The 22,488-nt window shown below is 45.6% G+C and overlaps 2 protein-coding genes across 3 annotated transcripts; one reads left to right on the top strand and one right to left on the bottom strand.

Moving 5' to 3' along the window:
• The first annotated feature begins 232 nt into the window (after window positions 1-232).
• Window positions 233-13,401, top strand: nadk2 (NAD kinase 2, mitochondrial). Of its 2 annotated transcripts, none has more exons than XM_062527423.1 (12): window positions 233-1,607; window positions 2,328-2,416; window positions 3,377-3,465; window positions 3,609-3,690; window positions 3,935-4,018; window positions 5,675-5,808; window positions 8,675-8,759; window positions 9,701-9,844; window positions 9,991-10,046; window positions 10,124-10,177; window positions 10,391-10,514; window positions 12,230-13,401. In XM_062527423.1, exons 1-12 carry the CDS (start codon window positions 1,368-1,370, stop codon window positions 12,366-12,368), a joined length of 1,320 nt encoding a protein of 439 aa, XP_062383407.1. In that variant the 5' UTR covers window positions 233-1,367; the 3' UTR covers window positions 12,369-13,401. The 2 variants fall into 2 exon arrangements, with proteins under 2 accessions (XP_062383407.1, XP_062383408.1); XM_062527424.1 differs by having other exon boundaries at window positions 234-1,607; window positions 9,749-9,844.
• Window positions 13,402-13,440: 39 nt separating this feature from the next.
• On the bottom strand, window positions 13,441-22,136 carry skp2 (S-phase kinase-associated protein 2, E3 ubiquitin protein ligase). Its single transcript, XM_062527425.1, has 11 exons — window positions 22,029-22,136; window positions 20,711-20,952; window positions 19,934-20,045; window positions 19,696-19,839; window positions 18,959-19,093; window positions 18,640-18,738; window positions 18,396-18,523; window positions 17,378-17,429; window positions 16,651-16,758; window positions 14,611-14,855; window positions 13,441-14,460 (listed from the first exon to the last, which is right to left on the bottom strand). The coding sequence occupies exons 1-10, from the start codon at window positions 22,040-22,042 to the stop codon at window positions 14,627-14,629; spliced, it is 1,263 nt and encodes a 420-aa protein (XP_062383409.1). The 5' UTR covers window positions 22,043-22,136; the 3' UTR covers window positions 13,441-14,460; window positions 14,611-14,626.
• Between the last annotated feature and the right edge of the window lie 352 nt (window positions 22,137-22,488).

The raw sequence follows: 22,488 nt of genomic DNA on the forward strand, positions 1-22,488 counted from the left end.
ACTTTGATCTTTGCTACCCCAAAGCTAACTTACAATGCAACTTGCCATAGGCAGTTAGCTTCAATTAACTCCCGGATCTCCTTATATGGGCAAAGATGGCAGCTTTGGATCCTTTTTGTAGGCGAACTTCAGAGGTCTATGTGAGCTGTATCTCCGTTATCTGGCACTTCTGGCCTTCAATATTCATTAGCCAATCATATCGCTGGGCGTCATTGCCCTGCGCACGCTTTGTACGTGACACAAACTTTCGCGACCTACGGAGCAGTAGCGCAGAGCGCAACCGAGCGCAACGCGCCGTGTTTACTGTCGCCTCCACTATTTCTGAGGGCAACTGAAAGTTGAACCACTTGTGGGGCAGCGCCTTATCTGGTGGAGTTACAAAGTACCGTCGCCGAAGTGTTTTTACAGATCATTTTCAGCGTAGCAATGTGTGAAATGAAAGGACGCTGTCATTAGCGCATTCGTGGTGTCCAAAGTTGTCTTTCCTCTGTGTTAGACAGTTTTAATTAGTCAGCTAACTTACAAGGACTCGCTAGCTGGGAAAAGTGGAGTGGACACCTGTGAAACCTACTAACGTTAGCTTGCTAGCAGCTAGCTGTCTGACTATTCTAAGTTGCACGCACGCCAAGTTCGTCTTTTTGGTCACTTTCTGTTGTTAGAGAAACGTAATACTAAGGGGTACCATTACATCTAACGTTATAGTATTTCCTAAAGTGATCCGTTGTAAAACGTACCACGTTAAAACAGAGGACATATGTTGATATTATGGTGTTATGTCAGTCTAACGCTAGCTGTATGAGTCGGCATGGAATGTAACCAACATTAGCTAACAATAATGTTAGCGGTGAGCAACTGGCTATCTTAAACTTACATTTGAGAATTCGTTAACTAGAAACGTTACGTGGGCAGCTTATTAGTGTCCCAATCGGTTAGACAGATTCTATCAATGAAGTCTTGCTCCTTCACATAAAGTAGTTTAAGTTAACGCCATCTGATGTGTCGTTGTTCAACATAGCCAACTAAATTAACGTTACATTTGCAAATCTTCATTAACATTAAGATACTCTGGGCAGTTCACATTCACTTAGTAGATTACCCCAGCCTAGTTTGTAATATTAGTTTCAGCGAAACCGTCCCATTGTTTTAGACAGATTGCGTCCACGGATAGCATCATGTTGTTGTTCTAAGGCACGTGTTTTGGACAGCGCTTGTGAAGAACAGCTCATTCATAATGTGAATTAAGTCCAGGGTTGCACCTTCAGTGGCCAGTAAGGTCAGGATTGAGCCTGGGCTAGCCGTCTCGGCCGCCTAACAAGGGCGATTTAAGTTGTTCGGAAACCAGCATTTGGGAGATTTTAGTCGGCAAAATGAGTTGTCACAGTTTCAGGAGAATAGCAGGCTTTGGTCGTCCAGTTGTGACGTTATTTGGTAGAGGGTCGTGCTGTGGCAAAAACGCGTGGCTAGCTGGCATACGGAAGGTTACAACGCCAGCTGATACTGGCTTTATGCCATCTAGAGTTGCGGTAGTCACAAAGACTACCAGATATGAATTTGAGCAGCAAAGATATCGATATGCCGGACTCTCTGAGGAGGATCTGAAACAGCTGGTAAGGGTGACAGTTTTGATAATCATACATTCCTGTACTATTTTGAGTCGCATCTTCACTGTAATTTGGTTTATTTTGTTTTTCAAAAACACACATTTGTATAGATACATTTACAATGAATAAGCTGTAACTGAATGATGGATTCACATACGTTCTACACCTTAGTTGTAGCCTTCCTGTGTGTGTGCTATTGTTTACATTGTCAGGCCTCAAAACACATTACCAAACTGTGCGACAACTAAACCAGAGTCAATATGCTGCTTCTGAACCTTCAATACCTTGAACTGCTCATACATGATCTTTGAAATGTTTATCTGGAAGGTCTTAGTGAATAATGATGTTGTATGCTGAATGTATGTGCTGAATAATGATGTTGTATGCTGAATGTATGTGCTGTATGTTATCGGGAAGGTCTTAGTGAATAATGATGTTGTATGCTGAATGTATGTGCTGTATGTGTTAATGTTGTATGCTGAATGTATGTGCTGAATAATGATGTTGTATGCTGAATGTATGTGCTGTATGTGTTAATGTTGTATGCTGAATGTATGTGCTGAATAATGATGTTGTATGCTGAATGTATGTGCTGAATAATGATGTTGTATGCTGAATGTATGTGCTGTATGTGTGAACTGCTCAGCTCATATGATCTTTGACATGTATATCTGAAAGATGTTTGTGAATAATGATTATGCTGATTATGCTCCATGGGTTGGGTAGCTTGCACTAAAAGGATCCAGCTACAGTGGGCTTTTGGAAAGACACAACATCCATACAAACAACGTCAGACACATCGTGGAAAATTTGCAGTAAGATCTTGTTTATCATTTAAATTGTATGAGATTGTGTGTATCTGACCTCAACTAACTTAACTAGAGTTAGCTTTGAGTCAGGCATTGGTTCAAATCTACAAAAAGTGTGATGCTTCTGACATTAAATATCATGATATGAAAGTGTAAAGTCTGTTGTGTCATAATATTACCCAACCTCTATCGTATTGATATGACCGTTTGAAGTCAGTTGTGCAATAACTAATAACCCAGCTGCATTACTGTGTGTGTGGTCAATAACTAATAACTCGGCTGCATTACTGTGTGTGTGGTCAATAACTAATAACTCAGCTGCATTACTGTGTGTGTGGTCAATAACTAGTAACTCGGCTGCATTACTGTGTGTGTGGTCAATAACTCAGCTGCATTACTGTATGTGTGGTCAATAACTCAGCTGCATTACTGTGTGTGTGGTCAATAACTAGTAACTCGGCTGCATTACTGTGTGTGTGGTCAATAACTCAGCTGCATTACTGTGTGTGTGGTCAATAACTAATAACTCAGCTGCATTACTGTGTGTGTGGTCAATAACTCAGCTGCATTACTGTGTGTGTGGTCAATAACTAATAACCCAGCTGCATTACTGTGTGTGTGGTCAATAACTAATAACCCAGCTGCATTACTGTGTGTGTGGTCAATAACTAATAACCCAGCTGCATTACTGTGTGTGTGGTCAGTAACTCGGCTGCATTACTGTGTGTGTGGTCAATAACTAATAACCCAGCTGCATTACTGTGTGTGTGGTCAGTAACCCAGCTGCATTACTGTGTGTGTGGTCAATAACTAATAACCCAGCTGCATTACTGTGTGTGTGGTCAATAACTAATAACCCAGCTGCATTACTGTGTGTGTGGTCAGTAACTCGGCTGCATTACTGTGTGTGTGGTCAATAACTAGTAACTCGGCTGCATTACTGTGTGTGTGCTCTGGGCGCTGAAGGAAGGAGGGGATTGAGGTGTGTGTGGTCAAGCGAGGGGAGTACGATGAGGCCGTTGTCCAGTGGGCGGATGCCATCATCTCGGCGGGAGGTTTGTGGAGAATAACATTTCTCATTTTACAATTACAATACATTGGGACATGTGTATGTAAACTTTTAGAAAAAACACTTGACACAAATTTGTCTTCACTTCAGAAGAAATAATCTCTGTCTCTGTGGTTTGTCTTGCTCCAGGTGATGGGACAATGCTATTGGTCGCCAGTAAGGTTTGTGACAAGAGCAAACCTGTTCTCGGCGTGAACACAGATCCAGAAAGGTGAGGAATGTGAGCTTTTCTTCCCTCAAGGAGCAAAACAAGTTCAGAAGTGGCATTTTCAGCTGACTTGAGGCTAGTTTGGATTTAAACAGGCATGTGGTGTATTCCCATGCCACGGATTTGACTTTTACCGGCCTACTCTGTTTATGCTTGTGTGTGTGTGTGTGTGTGTGTGTGTGTGTGTGTGTGTGTGTGTGTGTGTGTGTGTGTGTGTGTGTGTGTGCGTGCATGCGTGTGCATACAGGTCAGAGGGTCACCTGTGCTTGCCAGTGCGCTACACTCACGCGTTCTCTGAGGCGTTGCAGAAACTGCGAAGAGGTGACTTCAGGTACAACTTGTTGTGAAGTTTAAATGAACCGTCACGTTGCATCCAAGCTGAAATACAGATGTTCAGAATATAGTGACATTGTAGCATATGACAGAGGTGGATTTTGACTACTTGGATGGCATGTAAGCTAAGTAAAATAGCAATGTTTCAAAGCAAAGATTTATGAGAATCCTGCTTGACAACGGGAGAGATAAAACTAGCGGCTGGTTTTTGGCCGTAGCAACCATCCAGTTAGAACTAACGACTGGCCTTTTGCCGTAGCAACCATCCAGTAAGAACTAACGACTGGCCTTTGGCCGTAGCAACCATCCAGTTAGAACTAACGACTGGCCTTTGGCCGTAGCAACCATCTAGTTCGAACTAACGACTGGCCTTTGGCCGTAGCAACCATCCATTTAGAATTAACGACTGGCCTTTGGCCGTAGCAACCATCCATTTAGAACTAACGACTGGCCTTTGGCCATAGCTAGGATTCATTTATCATTAGTTGATTGACCATATCAATATTTATCATTAGTTGATTGACCTTATCAATATTTATCATTAATTGATTGACCTTATCGATCGATTAACTGATGAGCAGCTTTTTTCTTGAATGTAAATTTCTCACGGTATCAATAGTGTTTAACATAAAAACCAAAATATTGCTAATGTACTGCGCCTGAACACGTGAAGCGCTTATTGCTTATGTACTGCTACTGAACACGTGAAGCGCTTATTGCTAATGTACTGCTACTGAACACGTGAAGTGTTTATTGCTTATGTACTGCTACTGAACACGTGAAGCGCTTATTGCTAATGTACTGCGCCTGAACACGTGAAGCGCTTATTGCTTATGTACTGCTACTGAACACGTGAAGCGCTTATTGCTAATGTACTGCTACTGAACACGTGAAGCGCTTATTGCTAATGTACTGCTACTGAACACGTGAAGCGCTTATTGCTTATGTACTGCTACTGAACACGTGAAGCGCTTATTGCTAATGTACTGCTACTGAACACGTGAAGCGCTTATTGCTAATGTACTGCTACTGAACACGTGAAGCGCTTATTGCTTATGTACTGCTACTGAACACCTGCTACTGAACACGTGAAGCGCTTCAGACTCATTTCAGACACTTGAGCAGGTAGAACTGCTGTTCCGGCATCAGAACACTTGAGCAGGTAGAACTGCTGTTCCGGCATCAGAACACTTGAGCAGGTAGAACTGCTGTTCCGGCATCAGAACACTTGAGCAGGTAGAACTGCTGTTCCGGCATCAGAACACTTGAGCAGGTAGAACTGCTGTTCCGGCGTCAGAACACTTGAGCAGGTAGAACTGCTGTTCCGGCATCAGAACACTTGAGCAGGTAGAACTGCTGTTCCGGCATCAGAACACTTGAGCAGGTAGAACTGCTGTTCCGGCATCAGGAACAGCAGTTCCCTGGTGCTCAGTTGAGTCTCTCATATATATATATATATATGTATATATATATATGTGACCTGTGCAGCCTATAGATGCCGTATAGCCCTGGTGCAGTGTGCATCGTATAATATTAAAATAGTGTCTAGTGGAGTTGCTGCTTCCTGGAACTGCAGTGCTTATTAATAAACACGTTGATTCTGAGCCCTTCCCCCACTGCCTCTCATGGCTGCCATGTCCCCGGTGTCCACCAGGTGGCAGTGGCGGCAGCGGATCCGTCTGCATCTGGAGGGCAGCGGCATCAACCCCACGCCTGTGGACCTGCACGAGGAGCAGCTCAGCCTGGAGCAGCACAGCCAAGCACATCGCATCAGCACGCAGGCAGACCGTATGTCCACACACACACACACACACACACACACACACACACACACACACACACACACACACACACAGCCTGGAGCAGCACAGCCAAGCACACCGCATCAGCACGCAGGCAGACCGTATGTCCACACACACACACACACACACACACACACACACACACACACACACACACACAGCCTGGAGCAGCACAGCCAAGCACACCACATCAGCACGCAGGCAGACCGTATGTCCACACACACACACACACACGCGCACACACACACACACACACACACACACACACACACACACACACACACACACAGCCTGGAGCAGCACAGCCAAGCACACCACATCAGCACGCAGGCAAACCGTAGGCACACAGGTCTCTGAGAACAAGAGGCGCGATATTCCAAAGCCGCCTCGGTGTAGGCGTAAACATGTAAGAACTGGGTGTGAAGTTGAACAGTGACGTACAACAACATAGGCGTCGAAGTCTCGAGACACTACTGTCATTCTCAAAACTATGGCACAGCTCTCTGTCAAGTTCGCTGCTCCTCCGTTTGATATTTCTAGATCTTCTGACTAAGTTTACTCTACTTATCCAAACTAACGACATCACCACTGTCACTAGATATAAAGCAAACATTGATTTTCACTCGGTGCTATTCACTGACCGTAAAAAAGTGTCATTAATAGTAGCCTATGCAGTATGCACCTGTTCTATACAGTCTGGTATGCACTGTTGTTTGTGGCTAGCTAGACTTGCTAGCTCGATGTGATACAATATCAACTCTCCACTCATTCCGCTTGGACTATGCATTACACCTTTCACTGCCTTCACGTCTGCCAGGTTCCAAACTGTCTTCCTAATAGCAGTTACAATCAGTATTTTTGTGATAACAACAAAACAGTCCTGCAAAGTTTAAACCAACGATGCTAATCGCGATTAGCCATTTAAAATGCAGAGCCTACCCTCATAAGGAGACCTCTCCAATTCAGAAAAATGCATTAAACTACAATTGGACAACGTTGTTATGTTTCTTTAACCTTAGGGTGGGTATGATATAGCCTACATGCTTTAACGAAATACGTTGTCAATGGTTATTTGAGCAAGCTAGCCAAGGTCTAGCTAATTTATCCTGGCTGTAGATAAAGCAGGATATGGCTATGTTTTTTCCCAATATGTTACCAAATTAATAAATAAATGCTGAGATGTTTGGCGATTTAATTGCCATTGACATTTGAAAAAACAGTGTGCTAGATAGACCACAAGGACCAGTGTTAATATGTGAACAGTATGATGATGATCTGACAGCTGTGCTCAGCATGCAGTCAGCTGTTTGCTGATTTTAAATCTTTCAGCAGTGTGTGCACAACTCTCGTCGTCGACAGCTCCGTCCATGTCTCAGCAGAGCCGCCGCATAGCCGGCTCGCGTCCTCACTGCAGTCGCGCTGGCGATATGTGTACCCCCAGGGGAGGACAATTGGCAGCATAAATCACCTCGTCGATTAGCCGGCTATCGGTGAGAACAATCTGGACTAGCCGCCTAAAAGCCTGTGAATCGCCGGCTAGCTGTGCAGTCAGTAAACGGCTTGTGTGTGTGTGTGTGTGTGTTGTGTGTGTGTGTGTTGTGTGTAAGGGGAACAGAACGTCTGATTGGTGTGCTTCACAGGCAGTCGGGGGTGCTGATTGGTGTGCTTCACAGGCAGTCGGGGGTGCTGATTGGTGTGCTGCACAGGCAGTCGGGGGTGCTGATTGGTGTGCTTCACAGGCAGTCGGGGGTGCTGATTGGTGTGCTGCACAGGCAGTCGGGGGTGCTGATTGGTGTGCTGCACAGGCAGTCGGGGGTGCTGTGCTTCTTGTGCACAGGGCATGCTCACCACTCAAGGGTGGTAGAAAATGAGTGCAATTCCCCAGATGGTGGAATATGCCTTTAACATGAGTATGCGTGCGTGTCTGAAACACCTATTAGCACGAGTGTGTGTACGTGTGTGTGTCTGAAACAGGTATTAACACGAGTATGTATGCGTGTGTGCGTATCTGAAACAGGTATTAACACATGTATGTGTACGTGTGTGTGCGTATCTGAAACGGGTATTAACACAAGTATGTGTACGTGTGTATGTGCGTATCTGAAACGGGTATTAACATGTGTGTGTGTGTGTGTACGTGTCTGAAACGGGTATTAACACGAGTATGTGTACGTGTGTGTGTGTGCGTATCTGAAACGGGTATTAACACAAGTATGTGTACGTGTGTGTGTGCGTATCTGAAACGGGTATTAACACGTGTGTGTGTGTGTGTGTGTGCGTATCTGAAACGGGTATTAACGTGTGTGTGTGTGTGTGTACGTGTCTGAAACGGGTATTAACACGAGTATGTGTACGTGTGTGTGTGTGCGTATCTGAAACGGGTATTAACACAAGTATGTGTACGTGTGTGTGTGCGTATCTGAAACGGGTATTAACACGTGTGTGTGTGTGTGTGTGTACGTGTCTGAAACGGGTATTAACACGAGTATGTGTACGTGTGTGTGTGTGCGTATCTGAAACGGGTATTAACACGAGTATGTGTACGTGTGTGTGCGTATCTGAAACAGCTATTAACACGAGTATGTGTACGTGTGTGCGTTTCTGAAACGGGTATTAGCACGTGTGTGTGCGTATCTGAAACGGGTATTAGCACGAGTATGTGTGTGTGTGTGCGTATCTGAAACGGGTATTAACACGTGTGTGTGTGTGTGTGTGTACGTGTCTGAAACGGGTATTAACACGAGTATGTGTACGTGTGTGTGTGTGCGTATCTGAAACGGGTATTAGCACGAGTATGTGTGTGTGTGTGCGTGTCTGAAACGGGTGTTAACACGTGTGCATATCTGATACAGGTATTCATGACGGCAGTTCGGGTCCACGACTACTGCCGGTCCGCGGCCTGAATGAGGTCTTCATTGGGGAGTCTCTGTCCAGCAGGTACACCTACTAATACCCCAAAACCACCTACTGATACCCCAAAACCACCTACTGATGCCCCCTTACCCAAAACCACCTACTGATACCCCCTCACCCAAAACCACCTCCATCACTGGATGATCACTCCACATGATCACTCCACATGATCACACATGATCACTCCACATGATCACTCCACATGATCACACATGATCACTCCACATGATCACTCCACATGATCATTCCACATGATCACACATGATCACTCCACATGATCACTCCACATGATCACACCACATGATCACACATGATCATTCCACATGATCACACATGATCACTCCACCTGATCACTCCACATGATCACACATGATCACTCCACATGATCACACATGATCACTCCACATGATCACACATGATCACTCCACATGATCACACCACATGATCACACATGATCATTCCACATGATCACACATGATCACTCCACATGATCACTCCACATGATCACTCCACATGATCACACCACATGATCACACATGATCATTCCACATGATCACACATGATCACTCCACATGATCACTCCACATGATCACACCACATGATCACACATGATCATTCCACATGATCACACATGATCACTCCACATGATCACTCCACATGATCACACATGATCACTCCACATGATCACTCCACATGATCACACATGATCACTCCACATGATCACACCAGTCTTACTCCCATGTCTGTACAGTGATGTCTTACCCAGAATGTGTTGACATCACTTGTGTGATGCCCCGTGTTTTGAGTGATATCTCCCGTAGTCCTGTGAGTCGAGTCTAAGCATGTTTGTCTCTTATTAACCCCCCCTCGGTGAACCCCACGGCCTCCGCCACCACCTCCCCTCCCCCGCTCCGTTCCGCACCTGTTGGGGTCGGGCCTCACCTGTGGACCTGCGACTGCCACAGGGGGAAGTACTCACCCCTCACACCCCATCTCACCCTCTCGCTCCATAGGGCCTCCTACTACGAGATCTCCATCGACAACGGGCCGTGGGAGAAGCAGAAGAGCTCAGGCCTCAGCATCTGCACGGGGACAGGATCCAAAGCCTGGTACGGAATACAAGCGGCAGAGCCTAATGATTTACGACATTATTCCGTATATGTGTTGAGATGCAGAGCCTAATGATTCACAAAATTATTCCGTATATCTGTTGAGTTTGAACAGTGCCATTTAGTGTTGGCAACTTTGTTGGCAGGTCTTATAACATCAATAAATTGGCGGAGCAGGCTGTGGAGGATGTCCTCAAAATAGGTATGTCCACAATGAAGTGTGTTGAAGTTGACTTTGCCAAACAAAAGTACTTTTTTTTGACTGATGTCCTCTTAAAGGTAAAGCTAGAACTGGCCTGGACATTCCCCTGTATGATCATTTCATCAGAGATGGTGAGTTGAACCATTTTGTCAACATTCTACCCATTTGTTTTTCAAGTTGTAATTGTTCATTTAATCCAGACTTTTATGTGTGTATATCTGCGTTTATATCTGATAATAAGAGAACAACTTTGGGTTAATAGTGTGTGTTCCACTGTGCTGTGCTGTGTTATATTGTGTGTTATTATTGCTGATCAAGTGCTGTGTTTTATGGGTGGTTGTTAGTGACGGAGGAATATAACGAGCAGCTGGTCTTCAATCCGGAGGACAGCAAGTTGTTCTTCAGCATCAGGGAGCCCATCGTCAACAGAGTCTTCTCCAACAGCCGCCAGCGTGGCTTCGCCAACAGGTGAGCATACACAACGAGTGCTGGCCACCGGCCATTAATGAGCATGGTTTAACCCATTTAACCCACTAATGAGCATGGTTTAACCCATTTAACCCATTAATGAGCATGGTTTAACCCATTTAACCCACTAATGAGCATGCTTTAACCCATTTAACCCGCTAATGAGCATGGTTTAACCCGCTAATGAGCATGGTTTAACCCATTTAACCCATTAATGAGCATGGTTTAACCCATTTAACCCACTAATGAGCATGGTTTAACCCATTTAACCCGCTAATGAGCATGGTTTAACCCATTTAACCCATTAATGAGCATAGTTTAACCCATTAATCAACATAGTTTAACCTATTTAGAAGCTCTGATTTAACCCATTAATGAATATGGTGGCAAAAAAGCCTGATCGGGACATCCCTACTGCATAGGGTCCTTAAAGCTGCCGTCGGCAGCATTTTTTTAGTAGACTATTAAATAGGCTGTTTAGGAAAAATCACGAATTCTCTAGCTCCCTCTCAAGCCTGTAATCATGCTCGGAAAAATCGAGCGCTCCCGGTTTTGTTTAAGCAATCATGTTAGGGGGGAGGAATCGCTACCTGTCAGTCACAGCTTGTGCACGCTGCTATCCAACCGCTGCTACTCTGCTGCTCACGTACACAACCTCGTCTACAGAGGGGGAGGGGTTTGGGGGGCAGTTTGGAGCTTGGAGAGATTGGGGGAGGGATCTGAAAGTTGTATCAGTTTGAATTTTCCGACTTTAGACTCTGAATTTTGAAGGCTTGCCGACGGCAGCTTTAAATGGGCTTTAAGCTACCATAGGCAGATAACTGCAGTTTAACCAGCAGAATGTTTTTTCACAACAAATTGGCAACAGCCTCACGCTTACTTGCATAAACGCGAATGATTTATGGATCATAAAATGCCTTTTATGCTATGTGTGTTTTATATAGCGCAATAAAATGCATTTTTGCATATTTACACACATTTGTATAACACAATAACATTTATTTACTCCATATTTACACGTGTTCGTATAATTCATGAGTGTGCGTGTGCTCAAGTTCCCTCAGGGTGTGTGTACGTGTCCTGACATCATTTCCTGTTCTGTGTCTCTCAGGGGATGCCTCTCATTTGTCTTTTTATCTATCCTCCCTTCCTTCCTCAGTCCTCGTTCCCACTGATCTAGATAAAGAATGATGGGGTGGCAACAATGGGATAGTCTATCCAGTGCTAGTTATAGATCAGTGAGAACGAGCCTGGAGGATCGAGGAGAAAGGTTGAGAATGGGCCACGGTGTGTGTGCGTGTTCTGACATCACTTCCTGCTCTGTCTCTCAGGGTGTGTGTGCGTGCTCTACATAAAGTAGAGCACTGATCTACATAAAGAATGATGGGGCGGCAACAATGGGATAGTCTACCCCTTCTTCCATCTTTCTTCATGTAGATCAGTGACGATCGAGGCCCGAGGAGCGAGGGAGGACGTATAAATGCTGCATGAGAGGCACCCAGGGTGTGTGTCCTGACATCACTTCCTGCTCTGTCTCTCGGTGTGTGTGTTCTGACATCACTTCCTGCTCTGTGTCTCAGGGTGTGTGTGCGTGTTCTGACATCACTTCCTGCTCTGTGTCTCAGGGTGTGTGCGTGTGTTCTGACATCACTTCCTGCTCTGTGTCTCAGGGTGTGTGTGCGTGTTCTGACATCACTTCCTGCTCTGTGTCTCAGGGTGTGTGTGCGTTCACGCTGCTGGGACGCCTGCATGGTGGTGGACGGAGGGACGTCATTCGAGTTCAACGATGGCGCCATAGCAACCATCAGCATGAATGAGGCGGACCAGCTGCGGACTGTCGTGCTCGCTGACTGAGCGTGTGCGGAGTGCCTGAACACCAGAAATGCGATTAAGGACTGTTCCCCCAGGGGGCGCTACACTATCTATGGGCAGGAGGACGGTCCAGTCCACACATGCTGTGGAGAGGGAGTCTGGCGATAGCTGAAGTCTCCCACCACCTGTTTTTATATAATAGCCAATGGATGATCGGTTTTGACCCCTTGTGTGTGTTGGGATGAGGATTTTATTTTATTTCACTTTTATTATGTGTGGTGTATTGGCATTGTCCTTGGGACTTTAAGGACTGTTACAAGCAAGCTATCCGGGTGTTGGTCCCAGAGTTTTTGCCTTCCGCCCAGTGTTAACATGCCATTGTAGTCTGAACACAATTCCACATGCGCCCAGTGTTGACATGCCATTGTAATCTGAACACAATTCCACATGCGCCCAGTGTTGACATGCCATTGTAATCTGAACACAATTCAATATGCTTCTTGATTTCTTCTGTTGTGGCTCTTTCCCAGCGAAGTGCTTCAGTGACTGCAGAGGGCGTCAAAGTGGCCGTCCTGGTCACATTTGTTTTCACCTTTGGGTGCCAAAAGGCCATATAACCCTGTTAAAAAACATGTACTTTTGAAAACAGGCTGTATAACCCTGTTAAAAACATGTTGTACTACTGAAAACAATTCAGTTTGCTTGAAGATTATTGCCAAATGTTACGTGTGTAGAAACTGCCGTTTGAATATGAATTGTGTTGCTTTGGCTAGATATAGATATATTGAATGCTTTTCCCTTCCACATGTGCCAACGGTGTCCAAAAGCTCTTTTCCTGGGTTAGCTATGACCATGTGGAATCAACAGCTGATTTGTTGCTCAGAGCTTCTAGTGATCACCAGACATGCTAATGAATTTAAATCTGTGCACGCACACTCATCACTTCAGCCTCAGCCCACTCTTCCCTGATGCTTGGGTCCTATCTCAAGATACGGCCATGTGTATTGTATGCATGATGCAAAACTAAAACACTTTGAATACAGAGATTATGTTGTATATTAAAAGGGATTACGTACATTGTGTGTGTGCTGTCAGATACAAAACAAAACATACAGTAAGTAGAAAAACATTTATTTACATCAAAACATGAACAACTTCATGAATGCAATCCATTTTTACAAAAATATTTCTAACAATCACCTCCAATGTAACTCTAGCACAAGGTCCTGTTCAGAGGTTAATTTATCAAGTGAACATATCTCATCAGCCAGGTACGTTGAAATCACATTCTATTACAACTCCACATCATCACACTGTGCTGTCCGACTGCACACCGCACATTTCTTTTGGCCATCTTTAGAACAAATGGCGCCTCACATCAGGATGAGGTTTTTTTTTTAATTATTTAAAAGCTTAATACATCCCTGGGTAGTTGCACGCTTAAGCTCTTAATACTTCCCTTAACACTCAAGCTCTTCTAATACTTCCCTAGGCAGATGTTACACATAATACTTCCCTGTGTGTTTTTACGTGTAATAGTACCTGGGTAGTTGTTACGCGTGTGTGTATGTGTTGGGTAGTTGTTACGTGTGTGTGCTGGGTAGTTTTTACGCGTAATGCTGGTCTGGGTAGCACGAGCAGCAGCAGAGTTCGACGCTAGAAAAGGCCGCTTGAAACACGAGCGCATGTTGACCAGCACACTGAAACACGAGCGCGCGTTCACCAGCACACGGATTCTGATTCTTGCGATTGTCGTATACATCAGGGCTCCAGCAGATACGGATTCTAAAACGCCAGTCAGGATGTGCCCACTAAAAATGTGTAATAGTCTTTTCCATGGTAACAATGATAAGGTAAAATCTTGGGATATTTTGAACATATCCATTGAAACAAATCTACATGGGGTAAAAATTAGGCATGGTTAAGTCAATGTAAAGCTGGTGTGAAAGGAAACTCTACCTGCCGACTCTACAATTGAGCCTGAACGACAGCTATGCAATTGAAACATTTGTACCATTGATAAAACCACAAAAAAAAAAAAAAAAAAAAAAAAAAAATCCCTTTTCAGTCTTTGCTGGAACCATAGCTAGTTACGTGAAGGTTTTGGTCCATTTGTCACTCCCACTCTTGTCACCTTTGACCTGGATGTACTATAGCCGGTAGACCAGTGAGCAGGGGAGACCCCACATGGCACTCCCACTCTCGTCACCTTTGACCTGGATGTACTATAGCCGGTAGACCAGTGAGCAGGGGAGACCCCACATGGCACTCCCACTCTCGTCACCTTTGACCTGGATGTACTATAGCCGGTAGACCAGAGAGCAGGGGAGACCCCACATGGCCGCGCTGGTGCCGGTGCCGCTGGTGCCGCTGGTGCCGCGGCCGGAGGGCGTCGGCCGGGCGATGGGGGTGAAGCGCTGGGAGTTCAGGCGCAGGTTGGGCAGCTCCTTCATCAGCGCCGGCAGGTGAGCGTCCTGCACCAGCCCAAACACCTCCAGCGTCTGCAGCTCCGCAAACCGCTCAAACTCCCTGCAGGACACGGACGCAGGAAGAGACGCAGTCAGTGGACGTACAGGTGAGACTGGGCGTACAGGTGAGACTGGACAGGTGAGACTGAGGGGGCGTACAGGTGAGACTGGACAGGTGAGACTGGACAGGTGAGACTGAGGGGGCGTACAGGTGAGACTGGACAGGTGAGACTGGACAGGTGAGACTGAGGGGGCGTACAGGTGAGACTGGGCAGGGAGAGACTGACTGGGCGTACAGGTGAGACTGGGTCGGGAGAGACTGAGCGTACAGGTGAGACTGGGCAGGTGAGACTGAGCGGGCAGGTGAGACTGAGCGTACAGGTGAGACTGGGCAGGTGAGACTGAGCGTACAGGTGAGACTGAGGGGGCGTACAGGTGAGACTGGGCAAGGAGAGACTGAGTCAGTGGGAGTACAGGTGAGAGGGAGGCTCTTCCTTAAACTAGCCCCTACACTCCCTCTCTACACTCCCTCTTAAACTAGCCCCTACACTCCCTCTCTACACTCCCTCTTAAACTAGCCCCTACACTCCCTCTCTACACTCCCTCTCTACCAACTTCCACTGTTGGCACCATGGCACCAGCATTTTATGAAGTTATCAACCTCCCAAAGCAACCCTGGGTGCTGGAGGTGGGCAAGGGGTTAACGCTTCCCTGGGTGCTGGAGGTGGGCAAGGGGTTAACGCTTCCCTGGGTGCTGGAGGTGGGCAAGGGGTTAAAGCTTCCCTGGGTGCTGGAGGTGGGCAAGGGGTTAAAGCTCCGAACAGCATCAATGCTGTCAGCAAGCATGTGCAATAGCGCATTTCATACACAGGTCATTCAATGTGCTTTACATAAACAAAACCAAACAGTGATGGCAGATAAAAGCACAGATGTGTAATTAATAATAGATTAATAATAAAAACATAAAATCCTCGCTGCATCTTAACTCTACATGTGTGTTCCAGCTGCATGGCTGTGTATATACTGTATATAAGTGTTAAAGAGTAATGTTTTCTAGCTGCATGGCTGTATTTGTGTTCAAGAGTAATTAAGATCATATTGGTGAAACAGAAAACTCTACACAACCGAAAAGGAGACCTTCATGTTCTATGGGAACAATGAATTGCATGTATATGCTCTCACAGCAAGGCGTGTGTGTGTGCTCACAGCAATGCGGCCGTGCGTGTGTGTGTGTGTGTGCACTCACAGCAATGCGGCCGTGGGTGTGTGTGTATGCGCGCGTGCGCATGCGTATGTGTGTGTGTACTCACAGCAGGTCGGCCGTGGGTGTGTGTGTGTATGCGCGCGTATGTGTGTGTGTGTGTGTGTACTCACAGCAGGGCGGCCGTGTGTGTGTGTGTGTGTGTGTGTGTGTGTGTGTATGCGCGCGTGTGTGTGTGTGTGTGTGTGTACTCACAGCAGGGCGGCCGTGTGTGTGTGTGTGTGTGTGTGTGTGTGTGTGTGTGTGTGTGTGTGTGTGTGTGTGTGTGTATGCACGCGTGCGTGTGTGTGTGTGTGTGTGTGTACTCACAGCAGGGCGGCCGGGTGGATCTGGTAGCAGCGGCTCAGGCCGAGGTGTGTGTGTGTGTGTGTGTGTGTGTGTGTGTATGCGCGCGTGCGTATGCGTGTGTGTGTGTGTGTGTGTGTGTGTGTGTGTGTGTGTGTGTACTCACAGTAGGGCGGCCGGGTGGATCTGGTAGCAGCGGCTCAGGCCGAGGTGTGTGTGTGTGTGTGTGTGTGTGTGTGTGTATGCGCGCGTGCGTATGCGTGTGTGTGTGTGTGTATGTGCGCGTGTGTGTGCGTGTGTGTGTACTCACAGCAGGGCGGCCGGGTGGATCTGGTAGCAGCGGCTCAGGCCGAGGTGTCTGAGGGACGACAGCTGCTGCAGGATGGGGAAACTGTCGATGGTGACCAGCACACTGTCACTGCACACACACACACACACACACACAACACATGATTATACACACACCAGCACACTGTCACTGCGCACACACACACACACAACACATGATTATACACACACCAGCACACTGTCACTGCACACACACACACACACATACAACACATGATTATACACACACCAGCACGCTGTCACTGCACACACACACACACACACACACACACACACAACACATGATTATATACACACCAGCACGCTGTCACTGCACACACACACACACACACACAACACATGATTATACACACACCAGCACGTTGTCACTGCGCACACACACACACACACACACAACACATGATTATACACACACCAGCACGCTGTCACTGCAGTTATACACACACCAGCACGCTGTCACTGCACTAATGCACTAATATACACACACACACACACACACACACACACAACACATGATTATACACACACCAGCACGCTGTCACTGCACTAATGCACTAATATACACACACACACACACACACACACACACACAACACATGATTATACACACACCAGCACGCTGTCACTGCACTAATGCACTAATATACACACACACACAAAAAAAGTTTTTCTTTCAGCCAACTCCTCACCTGAGGTCCAGGTGGACAATACTGGGGCATCTCTCCACCAGGCACCTCAAGTCTGCATGAAAACACAAATACTTTCACTACACAAATACTTATACTATTACTCAATACACACATACTTATACTCAATACACAAATATGTATACTCAATACACAAATATGTATACTCAATACACAAATATGTATACTCAATACACAAATATGTATACTCAATACACACATACGTATACTCAATACACACATAGTTATACTCAATACACACATACTTATACTCAACACACACATAGTTATACTCATACTTAACACACAAAGCATTGTGCATCCTGCACTACACCACTCACTACCAGCGCTCCCCTACAGCACATGCTGCAAACATCCTGAAATGTCCAATGGGAACTCTGTTCTGAAACAGCCGTAATCTAGTCCATTAGTACTCCATGACCACCGCTGACTCCACACATATCTTCCACTACGTGAGGCCATGTGTGTTTAATACTACATGCTAGTGCACTGTGTGTTTAATACTACATGCTAGTATACTGTGTTTAATACTATATGCTAGTACACTGTGTGTTTAATACTACATGCTAGTACACTGTGTGTTTAATACTACATGCTAGTACACTGTGTGTTTAATACTACATACTAGTACACTGTGTGTTTAATACTACATGCTAGTATACTGTGTTTAATACTACATGCTAGTATACTGTGTGTTTAATACTACATGCTAGTGCACTGTGTGTTTAATACTACATGCTAGTATACTGTGTTTAATACTACATGCTAGTACACTGTGTGTTTAATACTACATGCTAGTACACTGTGTGTTTAAACTACATGTGCGTTTAATACTACATGCTACTGTTGTAGTTACCCTCCATGGTGAGGTTCTGCCTTGGGGATCAATAAAGTATCTATCTATCTAGCCACTGATGTTGAGCTGGGAGACGGATGTGTTTAATACTAAATGCTAGTTGACTGTGCTGTAGAGAGCAGCCTGGTGAGCTGCTGTAGTTACCCTCCATGGTGAGGTTCTGCCGGTAGCCACTGATGTTGAGCTGGGAGACGGATGGAGTGACGTTGCTCACTACGGCCTTCACGTGCTCGTTGCTGAAGTCACACCAGGACACGTTCAGCTCCGTCAGCCTGCAGATGAGGGGGAACGATACGACTTTACATCGGAGCCTCAAACCTGATTCCCATAGCAGAGGCAACTGCACTCCTAATATAGTCAGTTAAACATATCAACACTAATAGTGTACCGTGTGCAGGACTGCAGCATCTGGGCCAGAGTTGCAGAGGAGAATCCTGAACATCCACTCAAGTTGAGCCGCACCAGCTGTGGATTCTGCGCCAGAGACCTGAACAACGGAACAGACTTCAGTGCAGGAACAAACACATCACCACTTGGGCCTTCCTGCATTCACTCCGTGTTACATTCACCATCACAGTACACAACATGGAGTGTTGCCATAGGAATACAATGTTACGTCGTGTTGAACAACATACATAAACTGATCCATTTAGAAAGTAGGTAGCACATGCAGGAGGTAGGTTGGTTTAAACAGGGTTTCTACATACTGTAAAATGCCGTCCGAGAGAGCCAGCCCCTCCAGACTGAGGTTCTGTAGCTGTGCGCAGCGGGAAATGATGTCATAAACGACGTCAGCTGAGACGGTGCAGCCAGACAGGTCCATGTGCTGAACTCGCAGTGGCCTGTGGGCGAGAGGTCAAAGGTCACTCTTTACATAAATAAACTACTGAAAACAAATAAACTACTGATACATAATCACAACATGAAACTAGGTTATTATGACGCAATAGGCTTGGCCTAAATAAATAACTACTAATGCTTAATCACAACATGAAATTAGGTTATGATGCAATAGGCCTGGACTAGGTGAACAACACAGCCCAAGGGGTTAGGTCTGTTCACCTTGTCTGGAGACGACATCAGACCAGTCATTTGTTTATGATAAAATGTTTCAATTATGGTGCCTTCGATTTGCCATTAGTCATGACAAAATCAATCAATCAATCTTATCTCCTACATTACACACTCATGCCACAAGTATTAGACTAGAAGCAGAACTCTCAGAACCTTCTCTTTATGGGTAAAGCACGGTTCTCCAACAGAACTTACTCTTTATGGGTAAAGCACGGTTCTCCAACAGAACTTACTCTTTATGGGTAAAGCACGGTTCTCCAATAGAACTTACTCTTTATGGGTAAAGCATGGTTCTCCAATATAGTAAAGCATGGTTCTCCAATAGAACCTTCTCTTTATGGGTAAAGCACGGTTCTCCAATAGAACTTACTCTTTATGGGTAAAGCCCGGTTCTCCAATAGAAGTGTGTGGGCATCGTAGTCTCTGGGTGCCAGCAGACAGCACCTGGCCGAGAGCGTTGCCGAGTCGGACTTTTCCCTCCAGATCCACGCTCTGCCAGAGGGACTCATCAAACCTGGTGAACACCAAGAACACGCCTCCATCAGCACACCAACACACACAAGCACGTACGCACGTAGCGAAACGGATGTGTAGCCGTGGCAACATACGAGAGCTGGTGCCAGCGCTTGCAAACCCTGGAGGTCCGGAGCAGATCGCGTAGCGACAGGCAGGACAGGATCCGCAGGAGCAGCTCGTCAGGCAGATGGTCCCAGCAAACACCTACCACACATGACAGAGTTAGGGTTAGGGATCAGGACCAGTCATACCACATATGACAGAGTTAGGGTTAGGGATCAGGACCAGTCATACCACATATGACAGAGTTAGAGTTAGGGATCAGGACCAGTCATACCACATATGACAGAGTTAGGGTTAGGGATCAGGACCAGTCATACCACATACGACAGAGTTAGGGTTAGGGATCAGGACCAGTCATACCACATACGACAGAGTTAGGGTTAGGGATCAGGACCAGTCATACCACATATGACAGCGTTAGGGTTAGGGATCAGGACCAGTCATACCACATATGACAGAGTTAGGGTTAGGGATCAGGACCAGTCATACCACATACGACAGCGTTAGGGTTAGAGATCAGGACCAGGCTCAGCAGATATGACATGAGATATGAGGCCAGAGATCAGAACCAGTCACAGCAGGATGAGAGTTTCACAGGTCGTCATACCATTTAGGTTGCCATAGAAACATATGGGGATATGGGCATTATGCTCATTTGAGACCAAATCAGCTCACTCTTTCAGATGAATGGTCATTTAAGAACCTCGAGGTCCACAATGAGTTACATAATAACAGAAACCTATAAATGCTAAACAATTTGGGGAGATTATGACCAAGTACAAGACAATACTTAAAGAGACTCTTACCTAGAGAATCTCTCCGCTTCCTGGGTCGCCTCGCCAAAATAAACACATTTTCTTCGTTCTCCTTCCCCTTGTCTGCAACCCGCTGGTGTTTGTGCGGTGGTGACCAGTTCTGAATGAGTTCCTGCGGAGTATTTTCAGCATCGAGGCATGCCGCGTGGGGTCGTTTCGGCCGTTTACTTCTCTGTGAGCCGAGCAGGGAGCTCTCCAGATTCTCGCTCAAGCTAGGAAGCTCCTGAAGTGGTCTGGTGAAAGACGATACCCTCAGTCAAAGAATAGCCAACACATCTGAAGAATATCATAACATTAAGTACATTGTACGGGAGGGAAACGGCACGCCAACGCAATATTAAATAGGCAATGTGCCACGAATGCACTCGGGCATGTGGCATCTGCGATTGAGCGCCAAGCGGATTCCACTTCTCTTCAATCAGAGTGATCACTAAACCAGATTTAAACCATTTCTGCAAAACATACAAAACCCCGTCGATTGAACAATCTGTAAATTATCACGAATTAGTGATTGACAGATGTGGACACGCAGAAAATGTAAGTAGACAATGTGGTGCGGAACATCTTGCTATGGCTACATTAGTAAACAGACAAGTCAGGCTTGGTGTGCTAGGGTTTGCCTTGCCGCCAAATGACATCTTATTGATTGACATGAACCTTAAGTGAAAGGTAATTAAATTGAATATCTATACACGTGATGCCTGCGCAAATTTCACTTTTACATCCACTGCACTGGACATAGTTTTGCTTTATGGATACCAACTATCGTTAAGACCGTGCTGCCCGCCATTATGCTAGGCAAGCGAGAAGCTTAGCTCAAGAGATAGTTTGATCGCGCCATAAAATTGTTACAAAGACTATTTACACTTGCGAATTAATCGAACATATTGTTTAGGAAAAGGGAATCTGTCAATCAATATAAACATAATACAAATTGCATCAGAAAAAACTGATCTGTCGCACATGTTGCACAGGTTTGCCTTTGACTACCCGACAAATTGAGCGCGCAAACGCCGATTCAATGGAACTCCTATGTAAGTGCAATTTGTCTTTGGGAATTTATTCTGACACGTGATCACAGGTTATGTTTTAGATGTGTCTGGTTTCAACGTCCATAAATAGCTATTTAACATTGTCTGCAACTAATATAGATTTTGATGGCTAACGTAACTCTGCCCTGGGACACTTTTACTTGTGTCTTAATGTAGAACGTCATCTATCCACACATTCAAATGTTCGACTAACAAAACCGCGTTGCACAGGTCCATAAGCAACAGACATATACAGATAATCTGAAAATAAATCATACCTTTCCAGTGACATTTTAAAACGTTTGAGTATCCCCAACTTTGCAAAAGCAGCAGCAGCAGCAGCAGTATCACACTCTCGACTCTCAAGCGGGACGATTTAAACCTCCCGCACACTTCCGCTTCCTTCTTCTTCTACGATTAGGCGGGCTACGCTACCGCTGTCCCTGCGCATGTAAACAACAGTACTGAGACTACTGCCCCCTGTTGGAAACTCTTGTGTAAGTGGGATCAGCGATTTTATATCAAATACTTGTATGTTTTACATGTTTAAGTAGACGACAAGACATCAGACATCATAAGGCATAGTATATTGTAAAATACAAGGTTTATATTTGGTAATATACATTTAATTTCGCCAAAACATCACATATTTCTGAAGAGGAAAGCGGAAAGGAAACTAAAATCGCTGTTTTCTTCCACAACAGCAGGCGTCAGTAACGCTCTAGATCTGCACATTTA

Source organism: Sardina pilchardus, chromosome 23 (assembly GCF_963854185.1).
Source record: "Sardina pilchardus chromosome 23, fSarPil1.1, whole genome shotgun sequence".
NCBI classification, from domain to species: Eukaryota; Metazoa; Chordata; class Actinopteri; order Clupeiformes; family Clupeidae; genus Sardina; species Sardina pilchardus.

What these genes read in the sequence shown, in the direction of transcription:
- nadk2 (XM_062527423.1), top strand. Translation starts at nt 1,368, where the DNA reads ATGAGTTGTCACAGTTTCAGGAGAATAGCAGGCTTTGGTCGTCCAGTT. An exon ending in TGCCATCATCTCGGCGGGAG is followed by an intron (nt 3,466 to 3,608) that starts GTTTGTGGAGAA and finishes GTCTTGCTCCAG; the next exon opens with GTGATGGGACAATGCTATTG. An exon ending in GGGACAGGATCCAAAGCCTG is followed by an intron (nt 9,845 to 9,990) that starts GTACGGAATACA and finishes CTTTGTTGGCAG; the next exon opens with GTCTTATAACATCAATAAAT.
- skp2 (XM_062527425.1), bottom strand. An exon ending in GAAGCGGAGAGATTCTCTAG is followed by an intron (nt 20,046 to 20,710) that starts GTAAGAGTCTCT and finishes CATGTGTGGTAG; the next exon opens with GTGTTTGCTGGGACCATCTG. An exon ending in GCAGAACCTCACCATGGAGG is followed by an intron (nt 17,430 to 18,395) that starts GTAACTACAGCA and finishes GTTTTCATGCAG; the next exon opens with ACTTGAGGTGCCTGGTGGAG.